Source organism: Phaethon aethereus (assembly GCF_964289735.1).
Source record: "Phaethon aethereus genome assembly, chromosome: 19".
In the NCBI taxonomy this organism is placed as follows: domain Eukaryota; kingdom Metazoa; phylum Chordata; class Aves; order Phaethontiformes; family Phaethontidae; genus Phaethon; species Phaethon aethereus.
The window spans coordinates 6063125-6083859 of record NC_138595.1 but is presented as its reverse complement, the minus strand read 5'-3'; the positions used below and the strand labels follow the sequence as shown (position 1 = coordinate 6083859).

General features: G+C 49.2%; 1 protein-coding gene across 1 annotated transcript; it reads right to left on the bottom strand.

The window, feature by feature from the left end:
- Positions 1 to 52: 52 nt before the first annotated feature.
- On the bottom strand, positions 53 to 19422 carry PRPF8 (pre-mRNA processing factor 8; the record flags this gene model as incomplete). Its single annotated transcript, XM_082008604.1, has 42 exons — positions 53 to 372; positions 1002 to 1204; positions 1392 to 1531; positions 1780 to 1920; positions 2287 to 2428; positions 2522 to 2761; positions 3103 to 3296; positions 3551 to 3724; positions 3869 to 3982; positions 4571 to 4699; positions 4944 to 5181; positions 5789 to 5980; positions 6650 to 6810; positions 7052 to 7198; positions 7375 to 7504; positions 7798 to 7967; positions 8569 to 8704; positions 9188 to 9367; positions 9560 to 9807; positions 9894 to 10010; positions 10364 to 10574; positions 10810 to 10956; positions 11335 to 11573; positions 11790 to 11977; positions 12340 to 12532; positions 12648 to 12774; positions 13129 to 13292; positions 13382 to 13588; positions 13683 to 13879; positions 14261 to 14390; positions 14501 to 14635; positions 14969 to 15088; positions 15240 to 15429; positions 15508 to 15627; positions 15810 to 16000; positions 16494 to 16599; positions 16677 to 16802; positions 17078 to 17290; positions 17902 to 18120; positions 18219 to 18383; positions 19076 to 19244; positions 19323 to 19422. 42 exons carry the CDS (start codon positions 19420 to 19422, stop codon positions 218 to 220), a joined length of 7008 nt encoding a protein of 2335 aa, XP_081864730.1. The 3' UTR covers positions 53 to 217.
- Positions 19423 to 20735: the final 1313 nt, after the last annotated feature.

Genomic DNA, 20735 nt, shown 5'->3' with positions numbered 1-20735 from the left:
CCCGCCCCGGCCCGCCCCGGGGCGGGATCTCGCCGTCAAGCGCTCCCGTTGGTAAAAAAATTTATTGAGCCACTGGATTGGGGTGCAAGAAACCGAGAGACGGCGCCGGGGCGCGAAGGGGGCTCGGCGGGGGAGCAGGGGGCACGGAGCAGCGGGACACACACAGACACACGCGCTGTTGAATATCAACAGTTCTACGAGCGGGGCGAGGGCAGGACTAGGCGTAAAGGTCCTCCCGGTCGGCAGAGTAGACCTCGCCCTCCTGCAGCAGGGCGAAGTTGAGAAAGTGAGACGGGCGATGGACCTCGTGGTAAAACTCCTTGGGGTTGGCGAGCTGCAGCTCGTACTTCATGTTGGGGTCGTGGCGAACACCTGCAAGAGAGAGTCTATCACCCACCTGAAAGCCCCTCTGCCATCCATCAGGAGCCTAATGAAGCCCTCTGCCCTCAGGAGATAGTTTTTAACCAGACCACACGGGAAAGAGAGTTCTAAATCCACAAAATCATCACCCTCTGGGTTCCTCCCCCCCCGAGATTTACAGAGCAATGCCCCCACAGTCATCTTCTGCTAGTCAAGTGTTTTGTCTGCCACTCCCCTCATTTCCTGATCCCTCCTGCAGCTGCCTGTCGTTCATGCCCACCAGGACCTGCTTGTCTCTTGCATTTTCCATTATCATCTCTTCCGCCTGACAGGGATCAATTATTTAGTGGCAACAGACCAGACACTACAACCCAGAAACACAAGATGCCTATTTCTCCGCTTTACCCGAGTTTGCTCTCTTGCCACTCAAAAAAATCATTGAGAACTGACATCCCAGTGCTGGTACCAAGGGCAGACCACAGTGCTGGTACCGCTGCCTACTGCGCTGGACAGGTCAGGCTTTGACCAGAGGAAGGTCAAGCTTTGGAATGGGTAACAAACACTTCCCCGGAGCTATTTCCTTCTGCTCCCCAAGCTCTTCACGTTGCCTCCCCTCCTCTCCCTTTCCTGGGGCAGCTCACCCATGAAGTTGTAGTTCCAGGACCCTTGTGCTGGGACCATGAAGAAGCCGAGGAAGCGATCTGACAGCAGCATCTGCACCCTCTCATAATGGGATGGCAGGTAGCCCTTGGGGTTGTTCCCTTTGTCCGTGTTCTGCCTGCCCCACTCGTAGCCGCTCGGGGTCAGTTTGTATGCTGTCAGCGTGCAGGAGCCTGGTGTAAAACTGAAGGAAAGGAGAGCAGAGAGATGGGGCAGGTCAGATTCATCTGGGGTGACGAAGGGAAACCAGAAGTGAGCAAACACTCCCTTCCTCCCAAATATTTAGTATGACTGCTCAACACATTCCCAAGAGCTGTACCCACAGGCCCCCTTGGCAGAGCGGGCACACAGAAGCAAGCCCTGCCTCTCACCTGCAGGTGATGATGATGGTCTTCTCCCCATCCCAGGAGGGGTTGTCGGCCATGACCTTGGCATGGGTGGTGACATCCTGCGGCGAGAGCTGAGGGGACTCATTTGGTTGGGTGTGAATCCACCCCAGAGGTTCCATTTCCTGACAAAAAGAGAGTGTTTTAGAGAGAAATGAAAGATGTTTAAAACACGACCGCTTCAAGCACGGCAAAAATGTACACAGGGGCCAAAGGCTTCCCTTTCACCTGATCCCAGATCAGGCTGGCTTCAGGCCCAGGCCTTTAACTCACACACTGACAACAGACCAAGGAAAGCTGCCCCATCACCTCAGGTCCCCGATACTGGAGACAGTGATCTTCCACCCACACTGGCAACAGAAGCTCAACTCACCTTGAGATATTCATGCTGCGGCAGCTGCCCCGGGAGATGCACAGTCTGGTGTGTTCCCCACTGGGGCACCATTACAATGCACCGAATCTCCTTCACTTGGGGGTTATCGGGAGGGCTCACTCCATACAGGTAACCCGCAATCTAGGAACACAGACATCCACCTTAGAAGCCCAGAAGAGACCTCCGTGCAACCATGCGAGAGAGGGAGGGCCCCGCTCTTAGATCCTGAAGAGAGCATCTCTTGGCCAGCAGGTTCTCACTGGAGGAGAACATCACAGCTTTGTTCAGTGACGAGTTTCCCTTCCAACCCTGGGCCACAAGGAGCCATCAGGACTTGGCTGGAACTTGTGTGCTCAGCTGTGTTGCCACTGTCTGTCTCGAGCACAGAGGGCTCCATGCAGAGAGCAGCGAGTTCCCAGCCCTTCGCCACTAGTTCCTGACTGCCCAGGACTGGTGTGTGCCCCAGCAGCGTGGAGTACTACTCTAACAGACTTGCTGCACACTCACCTGGGCCCGCAGATCTGAGATGCAGATGAATTTCTTCAACACGTTCTTGGGAAGAATGTATGTATAGCCCGTTTCCTTTATATCGTCTGATGAAACATAAATGTGATTTGTTCGCAGGTGGAGGTTGGCAGCAGAAATTGCTCTGTGAAGAGGAGACAATTATTAGAGGGTGCACAGCTCCCTTCCTGAGCACTCTGACCTCTGCCTTGCACAACAGCCCTGCCTGCCTTCCTACCTGACTCGCCACTCAGTCTTGGAGGAGAAAGTCTGGGTTTCATAGTTGCTGGTTGTAGAGGTGATGATTTCATCCCCGTGTTTGTTAACAGTGCGGGTCTGCGTGGCTGTCAGTTGTGACTGCTCCTTGGTTTGCTTCTCTATTTCTGCAATCTGCTGTCTCTGCTGAGAGGGGGCAGAGATCTCCATGCCCAGGATAATGTCTCGGATCTCTGATTGTGTCAGGGATGCAACATTCACACTGAAAGAGAGAATCCCCCCAAGTCAGGCATTTCAAAATAAATTCTGGACCCTTCTCACCAAGGCACAAGCTCAGAACATCCACTCAGGGTGCTATGAAAAATGAAACCACAACTTTTTAGACAAGAGGAGGGACCAAATCACGTGATGCGCAGATCAGAAAACGTTTGGCGCGGGCATTTTTATCTGCCTTACTAGAAAGCAATTAATAGTAATAACCAGTTTCCCTACAAAGCTGACAGTTCATTGCCAAAGGCCCTTGAAAGTCTTCTACTCTCCACAAGAGTCTTTAGAGCAGGAAGGAAAGGCTGACAGGATGACTGCAGCTGGACAGTGGCTTACTTGTTCTTCTTGCCGTAGTCAGCAAGGATGAGATCCTTCAGCTGCACCTCCACCTTGATCCACTCCTCATCTGTCAGGGTTGGCCAGATGTGGTGAGGCTCCGTTATGGTTGTCTTATCTGGTTTCAGAATAACTTTGGCTCGATCGTTATTCACATGTAGTGCCCGGAGAATCAGAATCAGACGAGAGAATGCCTCAGAGAAGAAAAAAAGATGCAGCTAGTCAGAAAGAAGGAAATCAAATATACTAGGCCCTAGTACAGCACGCCTCTGTTTGGGCACACTGACATTGCACGGGAAGGGCCAGTGGAATCAATCTGAAGGAAAATCCAGGCAGACTGGATCCAAGTCTCCCAAGAAACAAACTGGGAAGGATCTCTGAAGCCTTGGCTCCTGCCTTGCATTTATCAGCGGCAAAGAAAAATGCAGACTAGGCATGCTGTGCTTACTGTGTAGGAAGAGATGGTTTTCAGCCAGTCATCATAGAGATTGAAGAGAACCATCTGGGGTTCAGTAGCCTTCAGGATAAGATCACCAAACTTTTCCACTTTCAGACAGGCCTGGAAGGGCAGCTGCAACTCTGAGCCTTTGATCACAATATTGGGGAAATCCAGCAAGTGCACCTGGAGTTTACCAAGAAGAGGAATTAGCTCACAACTGCTGCACAACACTGGTCCAGATCAAGTCCTTCACAGGAACACAGGACTGTCCTGTAATCTCCCCAAAATTTTCTATGTCCTCACAGAGCAATATCTGCACTGTTTTACCTCAAGTGGGTCCAACATGCCCTTCCGTGTCACTATGATCTGCTTTGGCTGCTCCTCCACAGGGAGCGATCGAATCAAGGCAGCCACTTCTTCAGCAGTCTTCCACTTGGCCAGCTACAGAAAGACAGCAAAGCTAGAGTAAGTATCTCTCTGCTAACAGCAGCGTCTCCATGCCTTTAGGAACGAGAGAGATTCAAACCAAATTCTAAAAATACGACTGGAATTTATGTCTTGTTTGAGATCAGTGACAGGGCCCAGCATTTCCTTCTTACTGATCAGAGAGGGCAGTTCCCATTCCAGGAGTTCAGTTACTCCTGACTGGCTCAGAAAAAATAGCTGGCTACATTGCCTCCCTGACTTTGCCACCTGAGAGTCTTCTCACTGCACTGGATGTACAGCCAAGTGCAACGTGATTTGCTGTAACAGTGAGCACAGCACTGTTTCTCAAGCCCTGCTTGAAGATGTAGGCTCTTTACAGCTCAGAGCCTCAAAACCTTGCAACATCAATGCCTGCACTCTTTTACTTCACATCCCATGCTAATGCTTGCCTGAGCACAGGTTACACACTGGACCTTGGGGCTCCAAACTTGTTAAGAGGTAGGAAGATGAAGACCCTCACGATATTTTCTGCTCCAGTGTGTGTCCCAAGCAGAACCCATCCCCAGCTCACCGCCCAAAGCACAGCAGGCAGCCAGGCCCTACCTGTCCTAGACGCTTCTGTCCTGCCCATACAGACGTATGGATGATCTTCAGGAAGAGCTGTCCAGTTCTGGGATTGAAGATGAAAATGGCTCCATTGATGGGTTTTGTGGTCAAATTCCCTTCAAAAGTCTGAGAAAAGAAGTGAAAGTGAAAAGTTTAGGGAGATAAACGTAGCCTATCCACAGCTGTACACAATGGCCAACTCGCTGTGTGCTTTGCACAGGAACTGTACAGGAAATGTAAGAGCACACTGCAAAAATGTGGGTCCACGTTGATTCCTAGTTTTCCACCATGCATGCCTCCACAACCACCCTGAGCACAGGACATTTACAGTCCCTGTCTCTGCCCCCTGCAGATACACCTCTGGCCTCACCTTGTGAATGGTCACTCTGTACACATTGGTGTCATCCACAAACCAGATGATCTGGTTGGAAAAGAGCTCTCCATAGTTCTGGGAGGAAAGGTAGGGTTCTGTGGGCTCAGACGAGTACAGCTGCAACCCCTTGCGGATTCGTTCTCTCAACACATACAGCGCAGGATTTGCTTTCATAATTTTGGCCATAGCTTGCTGGATCAGAGGTTTGCTCCCAGGGAACCAGTTCCCATAAGCACTGAAGAAGAAAACAAACAGAAGACCTAGCTGTTGCCATCAGCTCCGAGATGAAGAGACAAAAGCCTCGCACAAGTCTTTCTATACAGCAGCCAGGCACCTTTCTGCCTGCTGAATATTACTGTATGATTTCTCTCACAATGTCCTTGGGAGCTGCTCACCTACAGCTTTTCCCCACACCTCATCTCAGTGGGAAACCACAGCACACACATGCTACAGTCCCAGGAAAGCTGCAACTTCTCTAACAAGCACATTGGAGCAGAGGCCTGCTTGCTGGGACTTTCCCCCTAGTTTTCCAGTGAAGAACAGTTGTCCCCACTTGTAGGGGGCCTTGAAACAAGGCCTGTTCCTCGGCTCCAAGAACAGTCTGACAAAAATCTCCTAAGAAAACAAATGATTAGTGAGCTGGGAGAACTGAACCATTGAATGAGCAGGCTTCGGGCAACCTGAAAGAACTGCCTAGATGCCGTATTGCGTTCACTGCGTACCTCCAGCTTCTGCCTTCTCCCCTCACCTTCCTGCCTGGAATACAACCGAGTCTGGAGATGCACTAAGACTCAGCCACAAATTACCAATTACAGTTAAAAAATAGAGGGTGCAGCTCTCACCTGTGCAAGTTATAGGCCAGATCAATGGCAATGAGCACACCAGTGGGAGATGGATAGATACTCATGTTGTCTGTAGTGTAGTCCAGGAACTTGGCTCTTGCATAGCGCTCGATATCATGGGAATCGTAATCTCCCCAGCGCAGCTGGATATCTATCCAGTACTTCTGAGTGGTGGTGCTGTCCATCACATCTCTGAGGAGAAAGCAAGCCAGAACAATTTTATCTTGCACAAAACTCTCCTGCAGTTGCTGCATGTCTTTGACAGAGAGTAACTCCCACCCAGCAGGAACACTGTAGCCAGCTACTGTCTGCATACCATCGTGAAAACACCTGCACACCCCTGAAAAGGGACTCTACTGCTCTATTCATACAGCAGCTGAATGTGGAGGCTGTTAAGAGAAATCCTCAGCTATGGGGTTCAGTTGCATGTTTAAACAAAGCAGCACAGTTACTCCTCTACTGTGTAGTCATGAGGGTCATCTCCCTCAGGGAAGATCTGGTGAGGATTCTGAACACAGCACGGGTGCAGACAGTGTCCAATTCACTCCAGATTCTGGGCCTAAGACAGCACAGCTTTGTGGGGTTTCCTGAAGAGCCCTTCAGAGCTCCTGAGCTCTGGTTCAGGGGAAAGATCAACTGGAGGAGAGAAAAGCAACAAAGACAGCCTTCATGTTTTGCAGAAGATAGTGCTAGGAGGTGCTGCAACCACCCACCCAAATGAGCCCTGCGCTTTGCCAGGCATGATTGCATCCTCCTGTGTCCCCAAGGAAAACCAACCCTAGCTGCCCAAGAGATACAGGCTTTGTCTCAGCAGCTCTGCTCTGCAGCAAGATCAAGGAGAGGGAAAAGGGAAACACTCACTTGGAATCTGCAAGCAATGATGGACGTGACACATTCCACTTATAGGAAGCAAAGAGAAGGATATCTGCACATGAGGAATTCATCTTGTATGACTTCCTGGGATGGATTGTCTCTTTCTGCACTGTCTCAATCTCCAGAGCATCCAGCTCTTGATCAAACACCTGGGGGAAAAGACAGTCAAAGGTGAGTTGTGTTCAAGCAACCTAGCTAAAGAACCTATTCTCAACACAGAGATAAAACAGGCACCCAGGAAAATCCTGCTTCCTCCCCTGTCAAACTGCTGGACAAGGGGTAGTCCTGCTACAATCCCTCAGACAATCTCTGTTGCTAGCAGGCGGCTCCTGGTACACAAGTGGCATGCATGCACTGCACAGAAACCAACCAAGTTAACATACTGCTCACCTGACACAAATCCATTACAATGCTCTCATGGATCTTTTGCCACAAGTGAGCTCGGAAAATCTGAATGAGAGAAATCTTCAGTGTGGGGATCTTGCCATGCATAAAGATGCCTGTCAAATCCAGCTGCACCTGAAACCCAACATATACCTGCAAAGGGAAAACAGTTGTGAGAACATACAACAGCACAACTGATGAGGTTTAGAAACAGAATAGCTTCTGTTAAGGAGATTTCGTTCACCTTTCAGACAAATTTTGAAGAATTAGTTGGATTGATTAACTGAATTCAGTAGAAGTATCTAGAGGTACAAACTCCAGGTACTTACGTTGGCTCTGTTAATGGTAGGAGACCACCACAGGGTGAATCTTCTGTTTGGAATTTGGTTCAAACCCGATCTCTGGGCGTTTGTCAGCTTCTTCCACTTCATGGATTCCTCAAAGCCACTAGCCTTCTCCCTAGAAAGGGCAGACAATCAATTACATAAAACCTCCCTCAACTCCACTGACTTGTCATGTGCCACATATAATAGAGGCAGGGAACACACACACCAGGAACAGGGAAGACTATTTCATGCAAAGAAATTTCCCAATCCTGTGTGCCCTCACAACTGAACTGTACAGTGTGCTCGAGTGATGACTGAAAAATGGAAAAGGCTCAACAGAATCCGTACAGCTTGAACCAAGGACTCCTCCTGGCATACCACTAAGCACCAGTTTGCACGACAAGGCCACATCAAGGTTTCTCTTACCAGAAGAGACCCTCCCATGTGGGGAAGTAAGTGCCCTTGAAGAGAGTGTGCTCCAGGATCCCCTCCACTCCACCAAGTGCCTGGATCATATCTGTGCGGTAGTTGTTTAGGTTCCAGAGTTTCCCATCATGGCGCTGATGTGTCCACCAGAACGGGTTCTGTTTCAGGACCTGGAGACAATAGCACACTAGTGAGCAGCTTTGTATTCAGATTATTTAACCTTACTGCACTTATTTTAGGAACCAAGATGATGACGACAACGATGATCATAATGACGGTGCCAGCTAACAGGTAAAAAGCATCATGCCCTCAGTCCAGAGGACATCTCTCATTTACAGCATGAGTTCAGTCAGTGCTACTATGTAGTTCAGACTGGATAGAATCTAAGACGATATTTTTATCTTTCAGGGACTGACCTTCTACAGAGCCACCATTAAAGACTTTAAATAATAAAAGTTTCTACTGTTATTAAAACTCAAGATTCTGGAATGTTTGTTTTGGGACCTTTTTCCCCCCTCTCCAGAACTGATTTCTTAATAGCCATTTGTGCTAAGCTGGTGTTCCTCAAGATACTGCAACCTACTGCAATGCTTTGAAAGTGGCTAGCTACAGATTTTGGAACATTTGGTTCTCAATAGCCTCTACTAGTCCCAACACATGACTTTAAGTTCTTCATGTGGCAGACAGACAAGGAAGTGCACCTAGAGTAATGCAAGGTGAAAGGACATTGTCTGAACTTCACACTCAGCCAGAGAAATTCCCAGTCAATACCTGATACTGCTTGAAGTCAGTTCTGACTCTCCATCCTTTATCATAAGCTAAGGTATGCCGGTCCTTCTGGAAAAGGGTGTTAATACGAGGAATTCCCCTGTCCCATGAGTCCTCCAGATCCTCCAGTGTCAGACGCCTGATGAAAAAAATCCCCACACTTTGTTACCTCTTAATTTTATAGCAACGTGTTAAGGTGATGAGATCACAGAAATAATACAGACCTCGGGGCTCTGGCAGGAGACATTCTAAAACACCAAGCACTCAGAGGCTCAGCAAGTGTCTATAGCCATCATTATGAACACGCTGATGTCAAACAGCCAGAAGAAAAAAACCTGCCCTTGTAAGCGTGCAGAACTCACTGCAAATGGGTCAGCTTTTCCTGGCACCACCTGGCACACATACCATTTTCCTCAAACTGTGCCATTCATGCACTATCTGCTCAGAGTCTGTACTTCCCCTCCAGAGGTAAGACAGCACCTTTACAGGACCTCGAGACAGCCTGTAGCATGTATCACAGGGCCAGCAATGTCTCCAGAACCCTGAGACAGTGCGATACTTCACCCCACTGCCTGTCCCCACACACAGAGAGAGAGAGTTCTGACTGCACATGGAAACACACCTGTTCTGGGCTATAGCCTCTTGTCGCTTAAGGGCATACTCTGCCCATACTCTCTGAGAGTCAATGAATTCACTTTCCCATGGCTGGATGTAACGATACAAATTTGGGATGAGCTGGTCCTCCTCATGACTCATTCCTGAGCGGAAGTGAGTGATGCCAACATCTGTCTGCTTGGACCACCTGGAGCAGAGAGAAACAAGAGTGAGGTAGGAGCGATATAGTTTCACAGGTCACACTGCTATGACCTACTGTAAAGGCAACGTATCTCTATAACAAGGCATGGTTTAGCATTCTCATGTATTTTTATGGGAAAGAGTATCTAACAAAACATCGAATCCATGCAGGCATTTAGGACAGAGCAGCACAACTCACCTCAGATCAGACTGTGGGATGAGAACATGGCCCATGGAGAGCATGCCCAGCCCTCCCAGCTCTTTAGGAGTGTAAAACACCACAGGTGGAAAACGGCTGGGCATTTTGGAATTCAGACCAATTTTGATTCGAGTCTGGATTTTATTCTCACACTTCACCAGCAAATCAAGCAACTCCTGAGTATTTACAACAGCTTCCCGGAAATATGTCATCAAGCCAATCAGAGCTGTATTCCATTTATTGACAATCTAGAAAGGAAAACAAAGGATCTGCTCTCAGCTTGTTCTCCAAGCACCTGCAGAAAGTTCTGTCACACATCTTCCTCCCACCTTACCTTAGTGAAGGTTGTGGATCCAGATGCCATGAGGATCTGCCTCACTCTGTTGTGAAATCTCTGCATAGACTCATCATCCACTCGCAGGAAGCACTGAGCTGTGCGCTCCTTGGTGACCTACAAGAGTACAGGGCCATCAGTTCTTGTCTGGGAGCCCTCTCTCCAGTAGAGACAGTAAGGTGAGCTCTTGCCATCGGGCATTTATGAAACACAAGGAGAGAAGAGACTGACAGCACCTCTACAGTTTCAGGTCCCCACTCATCCCCAGCCAAGGGTTTCCCAGCTCTCCCAGGAAGGAAGATTCATACCCAGTTCATTTTAACTCAACCTACTAGTGGCCACAGCTACACAGCTGGCAAACGCATGCTGTTCAGCACCCTCCACAAGCAGGTGTAAGCCCTGCTTTGATGCCAGGTATGGGGGAAGCAGGGACCACTCTGCTCTCCCAGCCTGTCAAAGCCTCACCCTACCTCGTTCTGCAGGTTCCAGACACCATCCTTGTGGGTGAACTCCTCATAGCTGGTGCGGCACTTGGGCAAGATGCGGCACTCAAACCCACACATGTTAAACAGCAAATTGGGGTTATCCTTGCTGTAAACGGATACAAAGCTATTCTCCCACTGCACAGTGGTGACTGATCGAGGCAAACGGTTCTTGATATCCCAGAATACAGCACGACCACTGAAAAACAAGATGTGCACAGTCACACGCTGTTACTGCAGCGAAATAGAAACTGGGCAAGTTCTCAATGCTTTCCTAGCACTACACAGTCTCTCATACCCATCACCGTTGTCAGAATTACAGCACAGACCCTCACCTCTTCTTACTTTTCTTCCCGAGCACCTGCCTATCAGTATCCCAACAGTTATTTTCCCACCATCCCACCACTTGTTTTTTCCCAGGTTGCAGCACTTACAGGTTCACATCATGTTTCATGAGGCGCATCCGAGCATCCCGAGGCCAGCACTTCTTGTTGTTGTAGCCTACAATGTTCTCATTGTTGGGATCTGGATGCTCTGTCAGGTACCGCTGAATCAAGTCTCTTGCCTCATCTGCTGTAAACCTGGAAACGCACAGAAGAGGATCTGGAGTTACATGACCAACTTCTCAGAACACCAGTCCGCCCAGACAGATGAGGGCTTGCTTATGGATAGCTGTTTGCCATAGCATGTTTGAAGGTAACTATCCAATTTCTGTATCCTCCCACCAAAGGGCTTCAGTTTCATTAGCACAGAGCAACCCATGACTATCTAGGTTATCGTTCCATGAACGGATGTTAACAATTGAACTTTTGACATTGTTGCTTTTCTACTGAGAAAGCAAGCGGAGGCATGTGGACACCCAGCTGTTCTGGGAAGTCTGTCAATTCAAATATTCCTGATCTTTCTTAGCAACGGGAACAAAAGTTCAGCTGACGAAAGCAGGGCCCCAGAGGTCTCACCTGAAGAAGATGTGAATACGGTCAATGTATCTGCAGAAGAGGCGAATGGGATGGGCCACCTCAGTGGCAATGTCCTGAAAGCTGAGGAAGTCATTTGGCATCTGGGGAGGCCCAGCCATTTCACTAGCACGGTGCAGACCCAGCACCAGCAGGTCCATCACAAGCCCGTAATACTGGACAATGAAGGAAGCAAACTGCAGCCCGCGAATAATCCCATAGGAGTTAGTGTGATTCATGTCCTGAGGAAATAAAGGGGAGTTGTGAGAACCTGACTGTCACAATACATCAGAGACCTTTTACTTGACCAGTTGCTCTTTAGCAGGACCCAGAAGGGGTTTCTTACTCCCTCATCACTACTTTCTCTGGCGAGTCTTGTGTCCCCTCCTCCCTGATGGGTCCAAAAACCTCTCAATTTTACAGTCCACACCCCCTCCTTTCCTGACAGCAATCATTACCTTGTAGTTGATCACCACGTTGTTCTTGGCTGTCATGTAGTCAGCGATGTTGTGATCAACAATAAGACGCAACAGCCTGTTGAGCAACGTCAGGTCAATCTTCTCATACATCTTCTCAAATCGAGATTCCAGCATCACATTGCATTCACCTTCACTCGTTTCCCAAACGTCTTGCAGATTATTAATGCCTGAGGAGACAAACCAGCTTGTCATGTTACCCGAGACAATGCCTTTCTCAGAGTGCAGAAGCACTCTTCTAGGCACGGGAAGTTAGCATATTTCCTGTGATGTCTGATTTTTCAGCCTCTGGTTCTTCCAGTCTATCCAGAAATGGGAACAGAAGTAACCAACCAACCACAAATACTAGGGAAGTTCTCCTTCTTCAGTATATGCATATATATACACATTAACCTACAAAATACAGCGTCTTATTGTAATGATTATTGACTGCAAGTTGCAAATATGAAAACTCAGCTCCCAAGGAGTATTTTAGGAAGGAAGCTACTGATAAGAAAAATCTGTTTTGCATGGAATACAAGACCCCGCTAACCTTGGCACCACTTGTACACCAACAGTGGAGGAGGTTCAGTGTCAGCAGGTTTGATCCATGGAGGGAAGAGTCTTCGCTTATCAGCCTCATACCACAAGTACTGATCCAGATAAGCATCTGTGATTTTCTCCAGGGGCTCAACATCATAAACAGGAACCAAGTGGCTGTAGAGATCCATGAACTCAATACCCACCTAAAAAAGAAGGGGCAAAACTGAGGCTTATAGTTGACAGAGAACACAGAGTGCCATTTAGTTCCTGAATGCAGCGTAATTTTTAGTATTATCTGGCTTTCAGCAGGACATTTACCTCCTTGAAGGCTCTCTGAGTTAAAAGGTGTCGCTTGATTCTGGACAGAGCTTCATGAGGATTATCATAAGCCTGTTCAATCAAGCCCAACTCCTCTCTCTGTGACTGATTCAGGCGAGATTTCACACTGAAAGCGAGAAAGAATAGCTCATGCACACAGGCACGAACAAACTAATGGCCATTGCATTGAACTGGTCAAAGACACCATTCAACCAAGCATATCAAAACAAGATCTGTAACTCTTCACAGTCCACATCCCCAAGCTTAGAAGCATGGCATTGTTTTTGCCCCAAGTGGCAGAGACCATGAAGAACCCCCAGTCAACCTTGGCAGTACCACAACATTCAGCTTTTATCAGTCCATCAGGGTAAATTTTACAATGTACTCAATTCCAGGAATAACAGATAACAAAATAGCTTCAGAAGCCTTTCCCAGTGCAGATGCCTGCCCCTGCAGAACACAATCACTTCCCACCGCTTACCTGTAAGCTTCCTTCAGCCTCTCCAGGGCTAATATGAGCAACTTGGTGTCATGCTTATAAGACAGTGGGGGGAAGGGAATGGGTGAGAACCTTCTGCTTTCCAGCCAGTGCACTGTGGTTGTGTACACAGCAACAGCCTCTTCTGCTGTGATGTAAGGTCCATCCTGCAGAACCACACCACCAGCATTAGTCAGTGAAAGCTTTCCTATAAAAACAGCACCAATGTGGGCAACCTCAGGCAGGACAGAAGTACCTTCAAGTAATTATGCTGTCGTTCCTGCTCAGCTTTTAAGTAGAGTCTGGTCAGCCGGCCCAGATTCTTCTTACAGACAGTTTTGTCTACAGTGGCACCCCGACGGATCCGCTCCCTGTTGTAGTGAGCTGTATTTGTCCACCAGTCAGCTTTTGCCTTCACGTACCTCAGGATCATGTTTTCAATAGGAGTTGGCAGCCCTGGCACCTGAGGAGAGACAGTAACACAAGGGAAGCAAGAGAAGAGTAATTCTACCTGAGTAACGTCAAAATTGAACCGAAAGGCCAAGTGAGAGACTTACCTTCCAAGGGATATTGGCCTTCCAGCACCGCCAGGCCTCGCTCAGATGCTGCAGGATGGTTCTGGCTTTGTTCTGTTTGATTCCTTCTGGCATCATGTCCAGAATGTCATGCATAACAGCTGCCCTCAGCTCCAGGTCAAAGTGAGACTCCACACGCTGCTTTGTAACAGTCTTTGCTACACCCTTTGAGTGACGGCCTGGAAAAAGCAAAGTACATCAGCAGTTCTGACATTATTAGGCAGTGCTCCTCTCCTTCCTAATACAGAAGCGCACAGATGTGCGGGATGTCTCAAGAAATTACACTACCACAACATCACTGATGAGTCTGGAGTAGATGATTAGGAGGCTATGGACCCCATAAAGCTATGGAGCATGGAATCCCAGTTGTGTTCGGAATCTATTCTGGGGGTACTGGTCTTCTAAGAGCTCTAAAACAGCCAATAGCCCTTGGGCTTGACATGGAGCATGGATACAGACCACCACTTGGAACAGAAAACTGGAGTTCAAGCTGGCAAGTAAACAGTATTAATCTTTACCACACACTCCTTCCACGTCCAAGATTTATACAATGTGCTGACCTTCAAACTGCCTGGCCAGCAGATTCCCCAGCCAGCGTTCCAGCAGCGGCGTGATGCCCCTCATGAAGAACAGCCACACTCTCCAGCCTGGAGCCCAGAAGCCACAGCCAGGACCTTTGCCCACAGGTCCCTGGAAGAAGAGAGACATGGTAACAGCAGGTCACTTACTGACACTCCAGAATCCCACCCCTATTGCTGAGTTTACGTGGGGTCACCATCACGTGGAAAGGTGGAACTTACTGTGTTAAACCTGTAGTAGATGAGATGTTTCAGGTCCTTGCACATACGAATCTGCCTCATTAGTTTGTACTTGTATCGGTACATTCCTGTCAGCTGACCCACGTGGGCAAAGATGTACTGCAAGCCATCTGCCAACTGAAACACGGGTAGCACAATCAGAGACAACAATAAACACTACATATATTGCCTCAAGAAGCCAAGTTTATTTTACAGCCAGGAGCAGAGCGTGTCAGAGCATACAAAGCTCCTAACACTGACTCATACAATGATAGGTTCTTATAAACTAGGGTAAAAGCACAATTTCACGCAATGCTGCACGCTTTCATTGTTCCCCCTCTTCTCTGTAACACGGCAACATTCAGTCATATTGGGCATCCTATATAAGCCTGCCCAGACATTCCACTCCTCCACTGATTTCCCTTCCTCACCTTTAAAAAAAATTTTAAAAAATTAAAAAATTGAGCCTACCTGAAATGCATCCACATTTCCAAGTCTGTATTGGACATGACTGTCCACCACCAACTTAGTCAGCCGTAGAACCTCTCGGCACAGATGGAAAGCATTACCAAAACGAGATTTTTTCCTTTCCTGTAAGAGACAAAAATCCAGGATTTATGTAACAATGTTATCTAAGAGTGAATCAGCTCAAATTTGGTCAGAACAGTTGAGGCACTGTGGCCTATCTTACCACTCTAGCTACTTCACAATCTTCAGGAAAACTTTACTCTTGAGTAAATACCTTAGTGGTGAGGGTCTTCACAGGCTTCAGGTTGAAGTTGTAATCTAAGTGAAGGTAATTCAGGTTCTTTCTGTGGATCAGCAAGTTCAGCATATTGTAGCCCTGGCGACACACCTGCAGGCCTACTTCCACCCAGTCCAGCTTTGTCGACTGGAAAAACTTCGTAGCCTTGAAGGAGCGGAACAGGTACCTGGATAGAGCAGAGGCTATAAGCAGCTGAATCCTCATCACAGATCAGCAGTTCCCCACTGAACAGATGCCCACTTACCTCTTCTTCTGGGCCTTGGGAGGTCTATGCTTGAGAGCATTCAGAACATAGTATTTCAGGAGCTTCTGATAGGAGACTCGCACTTTCACTGGTTGGCCTGCTGGGCAGTGCTCACGATACCTAGGGATAAACCACATTTCAGATTTTCAGGTAACTCACATTCCTTAGAAAACAAGTCTCCAGAAAGTCTCCTAAAATCTCCAGAAACCAGTCATCACAGGATCTCTTTATTTTATTTTCATTGTAACAAGATAATAATGTCATAATCGCTAGAACACCCCTTCTCTCAGGAAAGAACTCACCAGTTCTTGACCAGTGGGATATCAAGAGCCCTCCGAGTCCTCCCAGACCTCAAGTTGAAGGGCCGTGGGGCCCACAGCAGGGCAATGCCATTGGCTGTGTTATCTGTATAGAGGGGGGTATCCTTCAGGAAAGGTTCCACAAACTCTGGCAACTCAAACTCTTCATCATCATCAGGCAAAGGTTCCTGACTCTGAAAAGCAGAAACACCACACAACATCTGTTTCCTGGTTGCTTTTCCGAGTTAACTAAGTAAAAATCATTTCTTTGCTCTCATGGAAGAAGTGTAACAGTGCTGAGTAGCAGAGAAGCAAAAAGCACTCTACAAGGCCCCAGTGGGCCTGAGAACTAACTTTGGCTACTATAACCTGAGCTAGGTGTTATGGAGGTAACTCAAGGGAGAGCTCTCCAAATGCTCCATGGGCAACCAAAAAGATAAAACAACGTATCAGAAGACTCTAAAGTAATACTGTTAATTATGCATTGGGGTTTATCCCACACAGACTAAAGGAGACAGCTTTGTGCAACTCCAGAAGTAGAAAAAGACTAAAATGGCAACTGTGGGTTTTTTTGTGAAAGGGCTTTTGCTTTCTCCTGAAGTACCTATGCGTGTGCTGCTATCAGAAGCAAGGTTACAAACCAAACCACATAGGATTTACCACAGCATCTCTTGGACAGTGACTCACCTTGACAGAATGTCTGTGTGAAATGGGGTTGATCAGTGGATCAAAGTAAAAAGCTGGGAGATCAGGATCTTCTGTCTTAATGAAAACGACGTTTGGAGTATGATACCTACCACATAAAATACGTATTAGAGCATCCTGACAGCCTCCCTCTCCTCTCCCTGCCCTTGAGGCTGCTGCACTTACCAGGTCAGGTGGACATGGTGTGGCAAGTTATTGTACAGGTATGGGAAAGCGATTTTGTACTCTGTCCTGATCGGCTGCCTGATGATAATTTTGTTGATGTCATTAAATTCATTCCAGTCTTCATCCCTCAAAGGAGACAAAAGGAAATTGTTGTGTGAGCATTCAGAGGAACAGAAAGGCAAGCATTTTTGACTGAAGATGTGGTATTAGTGCTTTTCCTGTAGCCTTCTCTTCAACATTAGCAACAATTCAGTGTCCAAAGCAGCAAGCACATCACAGACTTACTGCTAAAGAAAGTGAATGCCCAGGATTGGCTCACTCAAGGCAAGACACTCACAGATTAACCCTCCCAGCCCTTTTCCCAGATAACCATTTATCTTTCCTCCTAAACCAACACTTACTGAAGATTGATGTCTCTAACAAGAGGCTCAAACTTAGGACCTCCAGGAATAGCCATGTTCAGTGCCTTGGAGGTAAAGAACGCTTTCAGGTCAAACAAATAGAAATAGTTGTCATCCACAAGGTCAGTGAGCAGTTGATTGGCCAGCCGGTACAGTGTGGACATCATTGGAAGAGTGAACTGCCAACGCTGGTACGTTGAACCATTTACATACCTGCAAGTCAACAAAGCACGGAATCTTACTACACAGCCAGAAGACAACTAGGCCTTTACCAAAGGAGCAGAAATCACCAAACACCTTTCACTGCCCATCATTTGCAGAAAAGATCAAGGACAGTTAACACATGGGCCCCTCCAGGCAAAAGGGGCGCAGGACTGCTGAAGACCGCTATGGACTACATCTGCCCAGAAAATACCAACTGCTTCAGTTCCGCTCCTCCTCCATATCCAAACTGACACAAAACATCTGAAGTCATATTTGAGAGCCTTTGGGGTGTATGTGCACTCTTAGCAAATATCAATTCAAATTCCAACTAGACAATCCAAGTTTTCACCTTTATGGCATAGTAAGAAACATTAGAGCTTTAGTGGTTAACACTCCCGCAGTCCTCCTGGACAGAGAGGCTTGTTTGCCCTTGCTGGACGTCGATTACAGCGGGATAGCTTTACAACAGTCAGATTCTCCCTCCCATCCATGGAAGAAGGTTTCCTCTCCCTACCAACATCACATGTAGCCCAGCATTACACAACCCAAGTTATATACTGCTGTGTCCAGGTAATTTATGTAGTGCATAAAGTGAATAGTGCTACCAGAGAAGCACATACTTCCTGTTGTCTTTCAGCGGCTGGTGGTCATAGAACCAGTCCAGCACAGGGGCATCTTCCTCTGGATCCAGCTCAAGCTGAATTGCTTCCAGGGGCTCCACATCCAGTATGTTATCAGCATAATCCAGAGGGGGTTCTTCATCATCAAACGGGGGGAATCTCATCCTCTTGAAGTGACGCCTATCTCTCTTCTCCCGCCTCATCATAATCCACATCGACCTGGCAGAAACCCAGAGACCATTAAACATCAGTTTTATTGTGGATGCACAAACGTTTGCTCACAAGTTCCCACCAGGGCTAAGGAAGAAGGCACTTACCCCCACTGAGCAATGTACACGGGCTCTATGACCCAGGGAATCTCATTCACAAAAGAGATGGCGCCTGTGATATGGTACAAGACTGGAACATCTCTGATTTGCTCCCAGGGCATGGGCATGTTCTCCAAGAGCTTCAGAACAGCATGAGGCATATACTTCAGAGCACTACAGTCAGAAATCAATGAAAATCAGGAGTAGAAGGGATATCAAGAGAATAGCCATCCATCTGCCACAAGCCCAATTATCTCAACACCTTTCATTCCTGAAGACTGCTCAGCAAAGCTGTTCATAAAGGCCTCCAGTGACAAATCAACAAACTTCCTATTCTATCCTTGTGCTTCATGCATCACACTACAAAAAGTTTCCTACTGGTTTGGCTTCCAAGACATTATTACACATTAAGGATGTTACAAACAAAAATGAAAAATTTCAGATAAGTTTCTGGAGTTTTTATGGGTAACAGTAGGTTAGTGCAATGGATCGTGATGTGCACGAGAGTGATCTCTGAACCCAAACAGCAAAGAAGCACTCACAACGCTTTCTAATCTTGCAAAAAACATATACTGGCTACTTCATGCTCTCCCTCAACTTCTTCTAAGACAATGTGTTATCCAGGGTAATGTTTTTCTCATAAATTCAAAACAACAATTTCCTTTACTTATCCTCTTCTGCATCACTACCACAGTGCAACTGATTATCCCATCCTCAAACTATTATGCTGCTTTCTATGCACAATCGACACAAAGCCCTTTGGAGAAGGGGCTCTCCCTTCAACGATCAACAAGGAGCTCTGACAAGGCAGCAGAGGTGGACTCAGCTTGGCTCCCCATGTGTCACATAACGGGGGGCACCCTCACCCCAGGTAGACGCGTTTGTCGTGACGGAACTTCCTGTTGGTCATGTCGCCATGGTCACGGATGATCTTCCGGACGTGCTCGGGGGGCATATCCTCCTTCTGCGCGTCCACGAAGCCGAATTTCCTCTTCTCCGCATAGCGCTTGGCCTGCAGCTGCTGCCACTTGCGGGCTGCAGGAAGAAAGAGGCGCCGGGGTCAGGCCCGGTCCCGCTCGGGAGGATGGGGGTGCAGGGGCCGGCCCTACCCACCTTTCTCCTGCAACTTCTCCTCAGACATGTAGTCGGGCAGCGGCGTCAGTGGGCTGGGCACCGGGGCGCAGCCGCCGCGGTACGGGAAGACGGCGGCCATGGCGACGCTCCTGCGGGGGTGGAAAGTGGCTCAGGACAGGGCCGGGGCCACCCATGGCCTCTCCCCCAACTATCCCCGCCCGCCCCCGGGCCCCCATCACCCCCCGCCCGGCCTCACCGGCTGCCGCGACGCCCCGCACTTCCCCACCACAATGGCGGCCGACCACCGTCGCCACCGCGCCTCTGAGACCCGGATGTGGGCGGGGCGCGCAGCCAGGAGGACTGTCCAATCAGCTTTCGGGCAGCCTCAGAGACAGCAGCCATAGCCTATCAGAACGCGAAAAAGGGGTAGGAGGCGGGACCAAAGGCTGAAGAGGAAAGGAAGTTGTGCCTGGAGCACACTTCCGGTGGCATGCCCGGCCTTCTCCTGTCCCGCCCTTCCCTGCTTTCGATTGGCGGAGAGAGGCAGCGGTGACAAGCTCGGCGCCAGCTCTGATTGGACAACGCCTGGCGCAGATCACCCCACGCCACCCGTAGCGGCGCGCTGTGGGACCGGCGGCGCCCTGGAGCGAGGGGGCCCGTGTGCGGCCGGTCACCCCCCTCCGTGGGGCCTTGTAGTGGGGGGGGTTATCCCCCATGGGGCGGTGTGGGGCGCGGGCCTGTAGCGTCCCCTCAGTGTGGGCAGTGCCCGCCTCGGCCGCCCTCCGTGCCCCCCACCAGGGACTGTTGCCCCCCCCTCGGGCCTGGGCCCACCCCACAGCCCCGGGCAGGGCAGGAAGGACGCTGCGATCCCAGAGCCCCCGGGAAGCGATGCCTCCTCCCCCCTGCCAGCGCAGCCCCATGGCCGTACTATGGCCCTTAATACCTCAACAAGTAGCCGGACGCTCAGTGCCCCCTTCCCGGCCCGGCCCGGCCCGCCCCGCCGGCAGCGCATGTGCCCCCCAGCCCTCGGTGCTCCCCAGTGCCCCACAAAAACACAAGGCCCAGCTCGCTGCAGGGCGGGAGCAACGCGGCGCCACGGGTGGTCGTTAGCCTTGGGGCTTTGGCAGGACAGGGGCTCCCTGGGGGGTCCCTGTGGGGAGAGGGCCCTGTGCCCTGTGCTGCAGGGGGTCTTGGCTCTTGGGATGTGGGATGGGCTGAAGGGGGTGCAGGTGGGTGGCAGGCTGGGGTGTAGCTCCCCAGCGAGTAATTCCCTGATGGAGGCACTGCCTCTGGCCCGGTGAACCCCTGTACGGGGCAATTAGAGAGGCAGGTCCCTTCCCAAAGCCCTTCAAGCCAAGGCTGTAGCATTTTCCATCAGGAAGGACAAGCACAGGCTACCCGCCGGTCCAGCCGCAGCGAGCCGCAAAGCCGCCGCTTAACCCACTGCAGCAC